We start from the raw sequence: 13,450 nt of genomic DNA, 5'->3' as shown, positions 1-13,450 counted from the left end.
GTTGCATTGAATCTTCCTCTGGTCATTATTTATAAACTGCACAAAAGATCATCAATAATTAAATAATTAGCATAAATCTTATTCTGTAATAAGAATATATGTTGTCATGATAACATACAGAGTGAAGTGTACAAATCCCTCCTCATCTAAAATGAGAAGACAGCCTGGGAAAAATCCCAACAAATTATGTCTTTCATATTCACACAGATGAACTTGCTGTTACTGCTGCTGCTTCTAAATTTCTGTTCAGCTCAATCACTTCTTTGCAAACTTCTGTGTTCCTTCCAGACTTTGCATTTGAATGGCATTTGCCTGTGGTTTATACCAGCTGCCCACATGCACTGGAATGAACCTTTTCCATAGGGCAGTTTTGCAGCACTTTGCCCTACTGAGATTGAAACAGCACCCTGTGGGCCTGCCTGCTTCCCAAATACCCTGCAGAGCTGGCCTGGGATGCTGTTTCATGTAGAACAGAAAGATATTAGAGGCTCTTTATCCCAGGGTTGGTATCCTGTTTTATTCTTAGGCTTCCATGTGGTCACAGCGGGAGATGAGGATAAAGAGGAAGTTCCAAACCCCGGCACAAGTTTTTAAGGGTCAGGAAAGGGGCGGGGTCAGCCTTGGCTTCAGGCCAATCCCATCGCAGGGGTCAGTCCATTGGTCTTGCAGGGGTTATAGGGTTAAAGGGACATACCATTCTTAAAACAGTAGGGTAGTGGGTTACAACATGAGATAACAATTAATTAAGCAGTTTCTTTATGAATAACAAGGTAGGATTTGTGGTCTTTAAGGAGACCATTGTCTGTACTGAACTTTCAAATGATCCACAGCAGTATTCCCAGAAACTTGTGTTCTGTGTGTGACCCAGAGCAAATAAAAGTCACATTTATCCCAGTGTCACCACTCCTGTGATCTCAGCAGACCTAGAAGACCAGATGAGTGGAGGAGACACTTCTAGTAAGGACCTGCGAGCACAGCCGACCACTTCACTTTCTGCTCACTTCTCCCATGGAGACTGGAGCACTGTTTGCAAACTGAAATGATGCTGTTGCTGCATCCCATAGGCACTTTCCTGCTCTGTGCAAGCTTGAGTATTTCTTCCATACACAGTGTATGCTTTGCAGTTCCAAAGATCTAATCTAATAATAGATTGGTCTACATTTGTGGCATTGCCAGAAAAAGGCATATGTTGTCAGGCAGTCAAAGTCAGCAACAGTGCTTAAGTGGAAATGTGCTTAAACACTGAGAAGGCAGAAATCCAAAATAATCCATCCAAGGTTTGGCTATTAGGAAACTAAAAATACTGTCTTCCTACAGATACAGTTTCCACATGTACTTAGAGAAATACTGTTTGCCTGATGTCTCACATTTATTAAAGGGCAATTCTTTTCCTTTCTTGGCTTTAGTGTGATAATAGAAGTTGCTGTTGGCATTCAGCTTATCGAACACTAGTTTAAGAGGAAATAGAAATTATTGAAATAACTTGAATGGAAGAAGCAAGTGTAGTGTAATGTGGGAGAGAGAGATGACACTGAGTTCCTTTTTCCTATCACATAAGATTTGCAGTTCCAATTTTTCATGTTTAGATTTCCTCTGGGAGAAGAATGCATCATTGGCTTGAATGTATACCGCAAGAACCACTGGTCTTTTCTGTGCTGGTGAAAGACTTCACTTTTAAATTCAGATGGCTCTGTGGTCCTGGCCTTTTACACTGATTTGGAGATTGGACTTTGAGATGGTATATGGAGATACGAGATTTTGACATGAGTTCTGAGGCAGTAATTATGGGATTTAATAAAATAAATAAAATAAATATGCTTAAATATCAGCATATTTAGATGTGTGTCCAGAAACTGGCATCTGTCACAATCATTCTTCTTCTGCTGGGGTCAGTGTGTGCACACGGACACCTATTACTGTTCTAGTGAAAAATTTTCCCATAAATGCCATCACAGATCAGGAAAGGTTAAGTTTTTAATATTAATGTTTTTTCCTTTAGAACCTCTAGTTTCTCCCTAGTCAGCATGCATGTGACTCGGTCAGGCAGTAGTAGCGAAGAGTTTTATTTCAGTGGCTTCTCTAGGGAATTCATCCACTGCAACAAATACTTCTGCCTCCTGGAACCCACCTGAGGCAGCATCCCAGAAGTCCTTTGTGCCCAGCCTGTATTACCCCTTGCACTGGTAGCAGCCTCGTACAATTTAGAACTGACAGTAAAAAATTGAGCTGCTGCTATTTTCTGCTTCTTTTGGCACTATTCCTGGAGAGAGTCGAGTTGGTAAATGTGGCTGTCACAGCAGCTATTATCAATGACACAAAATAATTAAGTTGTGGTTTCTATTGTGGTGGGGCCATGTCTGTATTTTATGATGATATGTCTGTGCTAGGAGGAAGTGTTGTGCTTGATCGTTGTGGTGGATGCTTCCAGGAAAACAGGACAGGTCTCTAAAGGCAGGTTGTCAAATACTTTCCATGTACATGAAATCCTGTTGGTTGCATGGCACACCACTAATTTAACTGTGTTGTATCCTCTCAGTTTTCTAATGAGGTGATGAGGAGGACAGCATCCATCTCATTTTTCCCCCTGTTGCTTTTGGAGGGGATAGCTGCTGTGTTTGTTCTTTTCAGTCAAAATAATGCTGAAGCCAGGTTTTTATCTGATTCATTATGAAGTGAATGCTTTCATTTTTTGGTTTCTTGAGCCACCAATATGGGGTTCCAGACTTTCAGAAGTCTTGAAGACTTTGGACCCAGAGGCTCAGCAGTGCTGAGAAACCTTGGTAATTCCTGGTTCTTGAATCCTGCTGAACTGTGCTTTGTGCAGAAATTACACTGTGAAAATGCTGTGAAATTTGGGGGTATGGAGAACAATTTCACTTTTCCCAATATTTAAAATATTTTCTGTAGGTTGTCTCAGATAAATTTGAGAGTATTGTTGTGTGACTTGAAATCCTCCTCTTTGGTTCTTAAAGACACATGCTCTTCCTGATGCACCCAGTTTACAGGGAAAAATTTCTCTTGGTTTTAGGCAACAAACACAGTCAGCCCATGTGCTCTGGCATTCTCCTGGAGCCCTGTGGGTGTTGAAGATGCTGACCAGCACTGTGCTGATGCTCAGCTGAAGTTGAACATGAGCTTGCAAAATGTCATACTAACCTTCCTGCCGTTGTTGGGGACCAACTGCATAGAAGTTGGATTTTTTCAGTAGTTGTTGATGTACATATGTTGGTGTGGCAAAGAAAAAAAAACCCTTCTCAACTCTATGTGGTGCTAAGCCTTAAGGCTGAAGCTTTTTTTGTTTGTGTGTCTGCAGTGGAAGAATCCCATGTCACATTTGATTTGTATCTCCTATTAGAGGTGACATTTTGTTAAATGGTGAGCAGGCTGGGGGTCCTGTCCTGCACACTGACCTGTGATGTCAGAAGAGGGAGCAGAACAGAGGCCACAGGGGCTCAGGTGGAGGAAGAGCTCAGCCTTGTGTCCATTGGCTTGATGGCTGCTGCCATTCTTCTTCACCAGGAGCACCCTAGGAAGGGGAGAGGACCAGCACAGGAAATTGGGATGCTGTCTGCTGGTGGCAAAAGCCTCTGAAGGAGCAAGAAGAGTTACTGGGGCTTGGTTTAGAGGTTAGATGTGAAACCTTGATAAAGCAAGAAACTTCAGTGGGCAGAAAGGTGCATGCATGAACCATGGAAGTGCTTTTGGAGGGTGCTGGAGTGAGCAGTCAGTGAGCAGTTTTTTGCCCTGTGTCCATGCAAGACAGCAGGTCCTGGATGTGATGGGAAGCCTTAAGGGATATGGTAATTAAGAAAAGTAACTAAGAACTAAGTAATAAAAATAATAAGAGTTTTACTGGCTTCATTGTGAATAGGCAGGCAGCAGGGAATATGGGTCACACAGTATGAGCTACCCAGAAATAAAATCCAGGTCTGTTAATGCCTCAGGCCTCTCCATAAACATCAGACTTTGACTCTTTCCTTCAGCACAGCTTGGACTGGAAAGGACTTCCCTTTCAGGTGGAAGACAAGGCTCTGCTCAGTCCAGGTGCTAATCCTGTTCTCCTGCTGTTTGCCTTTGCCAGGTGCAAGTTCTTCAGCCTCACAGAAACCCCTGAGGACTACACCATCATTGTGGATGAAGAGGGCTTTCTAGGTAAGTGGCAGCATGAGCCACTTTGGTATCCAGCATGGGGGTGGACAAGGCAAACGTGTCATCTCACTGAGATTGTAAACCAAAATGTTTGTAAAACAAGTCTGTTGTCAGTGCTGGTAGTACAGCTCTGAAAGGTGCTTTGATCACTTAAGCACACTGTCTCTGCTGCCATGCTGTACAAGGCAATTCAGACAATGGAATATGAATATATTTGAATGTTGGGAGGGGATCACACATAAGTCTTAAAGAGTAGTTTAAGCAGGTTTGAAAAAGCAAAACCATCTGCGTACGATTGCATTAAAATGAGCTGGCCTGTGTCCCCAAGCCTCCATAAGGCCACCTACCACATCTTGCATTTCCAGCTTCTGCCAACCTCTACCTTTGAAAGGAGCACTTGAACATGAATAGTGTGTACCATCTCTGCAGCCACCACAATGCTGTGGAGTTGTGATCTGGCTCCTTTGGCTCATCACCATAAGCTGTAGTTTGTCCCCCTTTCTTACAGCCAGCTCTCCCTGCACTAGGTGTGCCATCTTTGCCTGGGGTGGCTGACAGGGTCAAAGTTGGAGTTGGTCGTGTGTCACAGAAAATGGTTGGCATATGCTTGAGAGCTGCACATTCTTGGCATTGTGCAAGAGCTGGTGTAGAGAATGGTTTGGCTTTGTAGATGGAAATAGTTTGCAATAACTTTTATCATGTGTGGAGGTTTTGTGTTACTGAGGTGGGGGAATGAGGAAGTGTTGGGCAGCTATTATTATTTTCTATTATTATTTTCTATTATTATTTTTGTTCATTCATTCTTTCTGTGTTTGGAATTAAAATCTACACATTTTGAGGTCAGAGAAAATACATTAAAATATGAAGAAATAGGATTTCATTCCTGAATAGGAATTAACTCTTGAGAACCTTCTTGTGACACTGTAATATTCAATGGTTTTGTAGTATCCAAACCACAAGGAGAAAACTTGAAACTACACTATCTTTATTTAGTACAGAGTTTTATGATCAGTAGCCTTGTTGAAGTTGGCCCTTTTCTGCTTCAGGAGTACTCACAAACATGTGATAGAGCAAGCTACATTTTAGACCAGCACAGTGATACCTGAAGATTTTAGTAAATCAATCACTAGGCTGAGAATGCTGAATGGATCTTTACAGCTATATCTGTTTATAATTTGGGATTTTTGAGGTTTGATTTAAAGTCTATGCCATGTACTTTTTGATCCCAGAAGAGGTGACATAGGGTTCTCCTGCCAGGGTGTCCCTTGTCATAATTTTTAAGGCGTATATGCACAAGAATTTTACTACTATTGTTAGTTTCAGCTTTTTTGTTATTCGTGACATCTGAGAAGAATCAATTCTAACTTGGTTTTGCCATAACAGTAAGATGCAGAGCCTCCCTCTAAGCTTCATTTTAAGTGAAGGCTCACTAAAGGAGGAGAAAGTTTCTGGGTTATTTTCCAAAGGACATAGCACATGGCAGAGCTAGAAACCCAGAGATTCTCATTCTTGGGGGAGTCTGTGTCACTGAACCTGTGGGTTCAGGTGGGATATGCCAGGGGCACGCTCATCTCCAGCATCATGTCTGTGTCTCACATCCATGGCACTCATTTCTCTGCCCAGTTGGCATGACACAAATTTTTCAGTTCAGTCACTGGGGACAAGTTGAATTGCAGCAGCCCCTGTACAGCCTCCAGCAGCCACACTGCTGTTTATCTCTCTGGAAATTATACCAGCTTGAAACAAAGGTGAGCTCCAGCAGTTTTCTTGCTCATCCATACTGAGGGACTGTTGCACTGTGCACCATTGGTTGTGCTTGGAGCAAATCTCAGGTCTGGCACAACCACTGTCCTCAAGAAGCTGCATGTCCCACTGGTGGCCAGGTTATCTCTGTGACCCAGGTAGTGCTGCTGCAATTCAAAACAACAGTCCCCTCTGTTTGTGTCTTCTGTGGCTGTGGTTTGGGCATAAAACAACCCTGTTTTTTTCAAATATATGTGCAGTTGGGATGGTAAAGCAGGGCTTTGCAGGAGAGATCAACTTCCAGGCAGTGCATGGGAAGGAGGGAGTGTGCTAAGGCCATCCTCTGCTATAGTGTGGTGTGGAAACCACAGGTGCAAAACCCAGCTTGGGTAGTTAGTCACAGAGCTGCTGGCTTTGTCACCTTTCCTGTGCTTTCCCCTGTAAGTGATGATCTGCTGGTGAGACCTGTATACACCACATCCATATAGCACATCCTGCTGATTCCTCTACCACAGCCTCCATATCCTTCAGGTTTGTGTCCAGCTAGTGTTCTTCATTCTGAATTGTTGCCACCATATCCACAGCTTCATCTCAGGGTTAACTCTGTGTGTAGTTCCATCCCTGCTCTTCAATTCAGTGTGGTGAGAGTTTTTCATAGTCTGGTCTGGGAGAAGTGACAGTCTAGCTAGAAATGTCTCAGCAAGAGAAACTTCACTTTTCCATTGTATAGCCTGTAATCAGCACATGGGCTTAATCAGCACATGAGCAGATTCAAAATCTCTGAGTTGCACATCCCACCTTCTTGCAAAGCAGCACCAATTGTGTCTGCCTCGAGTGCATCAGCTGCCTCTTGTCCTGAGTAGTGAAGTCCCAAATTCAGCTCAGGAATTGCAGGGTAAATCTGAACCTTTGATGTGCAATTCAGATGGCGAGTCCACTAGTAAATGATTTCCTTTTTCTTTCCAGGTAACTTTTTTTCTTGCAGTGCTTAACAAACTCAATGGAAGTCTCTGAAGGACAGGTTTTTCTGTGTGGAAAATGACAACCTTTCTTTCTCAGGCACCTGTATGAATTTTTGCTGCAGCAGCAGTGAGAAGGTTGTTCTGTTAGCTGGCCTTTCTCCTGCACATCACAAATACTGCTGATGGGAAAAGAGCAGGCTGAAGAAATACTGGCACTTCCATCAGTCCTTGAGGTTAACACTTAAAATATACTGATATGCAGTAATCATTCTTAACTGGCTTTGTCAAAAAGTAATCCCTAGGCTTGTTCCACTGAGAGCAGTGAGTCGGGCTGGTAAATAAGTTGTTATTTCTTCTCCTCAGAAAATGTCCACAGTGCAAGGCTGTAACCTGCTTAAGCATTCATCCTGCTGAAAGGGAATGGCTACAGCCTAATTCTTGGCTTTAATTCCCTGCTGGTGAGGTGGAGATTATATTTGCACAGAACCTTTTTTGTTCTAGTAGCTGTTTCATGGGCTTTGGCCTGCTAATGAGGAAGAATTTTATTCAGCAAGTAACACAGGGAACTGTGCATAGAAAGCTCTTTTCCTGGCTAGTACTGGGATGAACTATCAGGAAAAGTTTGGCCATGGGCCCTCCTGCATGAAGACAAATGTCTCAGCTGGTGGGATGCTTGGACAGCCATGGATGGTCTGGCATTTATCCCCCTGCTGCACCATCAGCACATGGCAGAAAGGTGGAGTGGCTGCTGCTCCCTGAAATACAGGAATATTTGTTTGGCTGGTTTGCTTTTTTCCAAAGTTTGGCTGAAAGCAGGAGCTGTTTGTGCATATGCAGATATGCCGTAGCCCCGTGTTCTCTGCATAGTCTGTCCCTTTTTCAGAGAGCAGCAAGGACAGACTTGCATCTCTGGGCAGCTGCATGAACAGAGCTTCTAGCCTGTGGTCTTGCTGGTCCCAATAGTCTCTGTTCATCAAAGGTTTTAGCTTTTACACACTGAAAGGAAACACATGCCATCACACCTGGAGGTAGCCATCACCTTGGAAACCCTGTTTATGTGCACTGGGAACATCTGCATAAATGGGACCTGGGACAGTCTGTCACCCAGGTGAAGCTGTCCTGAAGGTGGATTATTGTAAAGCAGCATGTTGCTAACATTTTCAAGGTGAGGTTACTGGCTTCTCGACCTTGGCACTTGGTTGGTGTCCCTTGCATGCAATCTTTCATGTATACAGTGAAGTTTGAAGATGCTGAAGAAGGGAAAAAAAATCAAGTGCTAGGGTCAAGGGAGGAGTGAATCACTGTGATTTTCAATTTGGTAAACATGCATATTCTAGGTTCAGGGAAATTTGGGATGGGGGAAACACATCACCTTCATGTATACTCTGGTCTTCTTTCTCCTAGAAACTGGTAAGCCCATTTCTTGTAGATTATTGCAGTCAGCAGACCTTAGGTCCTGGCTGATCTCTTCTGGATCAGAACCAGAGAGGAAAAGCCATTTCATTTCAGTACTGAAGCAGCAGTGAGAAACGTCCTTCTGAGGTGCAGATCCACTTTGTGAACACAGAACAAGACTCTTGGTCTCCTCACACTGAGATTCATCTGCGAGATGAGCATGATAGTCCTTCCTTAAACCTTCTCTGGCTGCCTGATACAGCTAGTAATTTCTCTAAGGCCAGAAATCCATTCATGAACTCATTTTCTAGGAGGAGATTCTCAGCTCATACTTCACAATCAATTGTCCAGTACATTAAAAATAATGGAACTATTTGAGAAATCTCAGCTAGTTACAGTGGCAGAAAAATTTTCATTCTAATAAGAAAGAGATAAAAAGAAAAAAAAAAAACATCTTGCTGGCAGTGCTTTGTTCTGATAACTGTCACCCTCAGACAGCCCTGTCTGACCATCATATACTTTAGTAAAGCACAGAGTTCCTGTTTCAATAACATCAAAATGGCAAACTGCTTTCAGTGTCCTCTCTCTTTTCCTGTATACAACCTGGGTAAGAAAATAGCTTATAAATAAGTCCAAGCACAGAATCCATCTGGCTAGGAGCAATCTTTATTTAAAGATACAGAGGGAAGCAAGCTAATAGTGAATATTCCTTCAATAACTGTATTTTCTTTAATTTTTAATTGCCCAGTGAGTAGGCCTTTGTATCTGAGGCACAGTGGCATAAGTTGCTTGCTGACATTTGTAGTGCAAGATTCCTTCCCTGGCCAGCCAGGAGTGCCTGTGGTTGCTAAGCAGAACATGTTTTTCTCTACTAAACACTTGTACAATCACTCTCTTCTGATCTTTGTATTGGCTAGACTGTGCTTTGTCTGGGGTTTTTAGGTTTTTAAGTAATGTGGTATTAATGACCTAAGTTCAAATTCAAATTTGGACTATTGCCTTATTAGAAATATGTGCTTGGTTGGGGAGGCTTTTCCTGCAATGGGTCTTTGCTGGTACAGATCAATAAACGTTTTGGGGGGCTGTGATGATGTGGGATTTCTGCCCTCTGCTAAGAGGCAGTAGGGTTTGGTGGTTAAAGCTTTTGGGGGAAGGGAGGAAAATGAGAAATATCTCATATTCCAAGGTCTGCTTTACATCACATGGGGAATGGAGCACTTCTTCGAGCTTGTATGTGAGTGGGTTTGCAAATTTTGACAGCATATATTCCTTATGTTTGTAACCTGCCACATGAAGTCTTTTGGTTCAGTTTCTCTGCTCACTCCTATTTAAAGAAGTACTGCATAAGCAATACATATTTTTCACTGTTTCTTCCAGCAGATGGGTGTGTATTGATATCTATTTTTGTTTCACAGCCAGTGGTGAGAAAGCCAAGACTTCTCTTCCTGAACCACTCTACTGACCATGATTTCTTCCTTTAGATTTATTACAGCTTGGCTGCTTCCTAGTACTTTTCAAAGTCCAAGACAAATGAGCAGAATAGATACCAGGGCTCATTTTTATCAACTCCTCTCATAAATTCAGGACCTGCAAAGCTTTTCTGACTGAAACAATGGAACAATTCTTTGAAATTTTAAGTTGCTCTCTAAGGTCAGGATGCAGCTCAACAGAAAAGTAGCAGCCCTCCTTAACTTTTTTTCACTAGAGAGCATTTGATCATGTGCTTGTTCTTCCACTGGTTACTGGGTTTTTTCTGAAGGGTGGGCTTAAGAGGAGAGGATGGCTTGCCTTGTTTGTACTGGAGCTGCTATAGTCTGCCAGCTGTGAGGAGACATGCTAGAGTGCTAAATGTGCAAGGAAGGGCCAAGGCTGAACACATGCTCTAAGAGCTTTTGAAGCACTTTTATATTGTGAGTGCAGGTGAGACTGTGGTTTGTCATCTTTCCCCATTTTTTAAGTGAATTTTATATGGAGCACCTTGTGAGACATGGGTAAGTGCTGTTGCCCCCTGTCATAGGCTGAGAAGTGAAGCACAAGGAAAGCTGAGGAATCAGTGGTGCAAGCAGCAAAATGAGTCCCTTTCCAATGGCTGAAAACATTCAACCATCAGTTCCCAATCTTTGCTAGCTGTGAATCTAATTTACATTTAAGCCATACTTTTCTCAACTTCGTGACCTGGATAAGGAAGTGGATTTCCTTTACCTTGGCATGTCATAAATGCTGTGGCCTCAGTCTAGAAATGGAATCTTCAGTAACCCATGGAAAAAACAGTTTCCTCATCATCTGCAAACAGAGAAAACCTCTCTTTTGTGGTAATCATTGCAAAACTGCAGTGTGCAGCACTCCCCAGGGTTAGTCTCTAAGTAGGTTTGCCAGATGTTCTCACAAGTGCAGGAGAGGCCTCAGGTTTCCCAAGGATCAGCAGTCATTCATCAAGGTGAGAAAATTTCTGATGGGCTTGGAGGATTCACCTGATCAAGTGAGATTGAAAAACCAAACAAATCCTCTCTGTACCCAGACAGAGACTCTCAGGTAGAGGTTGCAGGTTTTGTGCCCAAAAACTTAACTTTATTTTCTCCTGGTACCAGTGATCAGTCTTTTCCAGCTTTCAAGGTACAAAATTCCAGAGCTAATGAAGGATCAATGGTAACTTGTAATCCTGGTGCAATATGTCTAGTTGTTAGGTTCTCACCGGAATAACTTGAAATTCTTCCATCTGAATCTAGAAATGCAGACTGATGTTGTGCATGACTCCAAACTAACAGTTCTCTTTTGAGGAAAATTTCTAGATGCTTTGAGCAAATTCTTCTGCAGTTAAAACAAAGTGGGGATGGTATTTTTCAATGCATGAAGTATTAAGCTGATGGTGACACACTGGCCAGCCATCATCTTCTTCAGGTTTTTGGCCTGACAGTCACATTCATCTTGGGTTTGTGGAGGGGCTTCTCCAAGAGCAAGCAAAGCTTTCTCAAGGACCAGCTTTACTGTTGCAATTTCAAGGTGAATGCGCAGGGAACCAGAGGACAGTGGTGAAGTTCATAGGTCTGCTGCAGGCTTTTCTGTTTGACCTTGGACAAGTCTCTCATTGTGTCTCAGTTTCCTCATCTCAGAAACAGGGATAATCCAATTAAATCACCTCATAACAGGTCTTGTAAAGATTCATTAGTAAACATGTGGAAATGCTGTGATAATGTAACAGGCAAGGGCCATTGTAAATAATTATAGTTGAGGGACCCCTCAGGATTCCCTTTTACAATGAGTGCACTTGCAGCCTAAGGAACCAATCAGGTCTGTAGTGAAACAGATTGGAGATTGTGGTGGGAAAAAGTACCCTTTATGGGAAAAGTTGCATAATGTTTTAAAAATCTCTTATGTTAAATTTAATCTTGCACAGGATTAAGATTTACAACATCAAGGTTACAGTCATACAGTTAGGAATTTAGTGGCTCCATCTTCAGATCTTGTTTGAATTGTAATTATTTGTGCTACTCTGTCAGTCCAATGAAATCTTGTCTGAAACGCTGTCTTTAAAAATATATTCTTTGTTTGGTTTTTTGTTGTTTTTTTGTTGGTTTGTTTTTTTCTGTTTTGTTTGTTTTGAGGTTTTTTGGGTTTTTTATTGCTATTCTGTTTGAAAATGCAGAAGGAATTGTAAATGTGAGTCCAACTGCATTGGTTCTTGTTTGGATGTTCTTTTATTTCTGTGGGTTTGGCTTTTCAGTGGAGTGCACTACCTGTGTGCCCTTGCTGGCAGTAACCAGAGCTGGCAGCATTGCCTTTGACTGTCTGGGCTAGGTCCTCTCCACCCCCAGCTTGCAAAGCCTTTGCCAGGAGTTTTTGAAACACTGGAAAAGTTTTTGTTTGGGTTTTTTTGTTTTTTTTTTTTTTTTTTTTTGTCAGGAAGTGGGAAATGTGCTGATTTCTGCAATTCCTGTTACTGGACTATCAGAGACAAAATCCTGCATTATTTTGGGCTGTGGATCCCATTTGCTCATGAAGCAGGGTGAGGAGAGACTGCCCATGGCAGTGCTTTCCTGACTGGGAGCAAAAAGCCCTGGGTGACAGGGTGGGAAGGACCTAGCTCTGGATCAGAGCACAGAGATGGCATCAAAGTCCCTGCACTCAGGAAGCAATCCTGAACGGGACTGACACACCCACAGCCATGCTCTGAACACTTCTTGAGCCAAACTTTTCATCTTCATTCTTGTCAATAAAGAGAAAAGGCAATTTTTGATCTCTTCTTCATTCTCATTAGCAAATGTCAGCTTTTGGAGATTGAATCTGGTTTTAATTTTCCAGGTTTGCTCATTATTAGTGGTATGCTATCCTGTGAAGAGGAAGAAAGAGAACAGCCTGATTTCCTGAAAACTGTGCAGAGCCTAACCTGGATTTGTCTTCCCAACCCAGCTCTCCAGTGAGAGTGGACATAATGATTATTTTTGGAATCTGCCTTACCATGTTCCACATTTTTAGCCAAACATAATAATGATGCTTTGTTTCTGGAGTGTATTCATACTTCCTCTCTTACGAGTCCTCTGTGAGGTAAGAATTATTTTCTCTCACACATGAGGAAACTGATAAAAAGGAGACCAAATTACAGTAATTTCACTATTATAAGCTGCACCATTTTGACTAAAATTTGGGCCCAAAACCCGGAAGTGCGGCTTATAATCAGGTGCGGCTTATATATGGACAAAGAATGAAAAGTTGATGTTTTAATTTGGAGGACAGGTGTCTGCTAAGAAAGGCAGGAGCTTCTCTTTGAAATGGAGAATGTAAACCCCCTCCCTCCAAATTATTATAATTTTGAAATCAAGCAGCTCTCAGGCAAAGATATGGGAATTAGGAATAGCAGTTCTTTACTAGGGAAATTAAAATAGAAATACAGCACTACAAAGGAACAAACCCCAAACCCTGACAAAGTCAGAGTACAACCTGACACCCCGTCAGGCAGGGTGGTGGCAGCAGTCCCATTAAATGGTGGCTGCATCCTCCTGCAGTGACAGATGTGGCTCAGTTGGAGCAGTGCTCCTGTACATGGTGCAGTTTCCCTCTGGAGCTCCAGTGGTGATGTGGAGAAATCCGGTTTTCCTCTGGAGTCCAGTGGAGAAAGGGGCTCCCTTAGTGTCCCAAAACCTCTGTTTTTATCTTGGTAAGAAATGTTGGGCTCTTCCCCCTGGCTGGAGCAACTCCCAATGGGA

At 42.5% G+C, this 13,450-nt stretch overlaps 1 protein-coding gene across 1 annotated transcript in view; it reads left to right on the top strand.

Annotated features, from left to right (window-relative positions):
* The window catches only part of CASTOR2 (cytosolic arginine sensor for mTORC1 subunit 2), a 119,691-nt gene that overhangs the window by 59,028 nt on the left and 47,213 nt on the right, over window positions 1-13,450 (top strand). The window contains exon 2 of the mRNA XM_033078606.2: window positions 4,082-4,152. Within this exon, the coding sequence (XP_032934497.1) occupies window positions 4,082-4,152 (71 nt within the window). The remainder of the gene's footprint in view (window positions 1-4,081; window positions 4,153-13,450) is intronic.

The sequence above is a fragment of the Catharus ustulatus genome, chromosome 22 (assembly GCF_009819885.2).
Source record: "Catharus ustulatus isolate bCatUst1 chromosome 22, bCatUst1.pri.v2, whole genome shotgun sequence".
Classification (NCBI taxonomy): Eukaryota; Metazoa; Chordata; class Aves; order Passeriformes; family Turdidae; genus Catharus; species Catharus ustulatus.
Note: the sequence above shows the minus strand (reverse complement) of the source record. Positions and strands in the feature narration are given on the sequence as shown.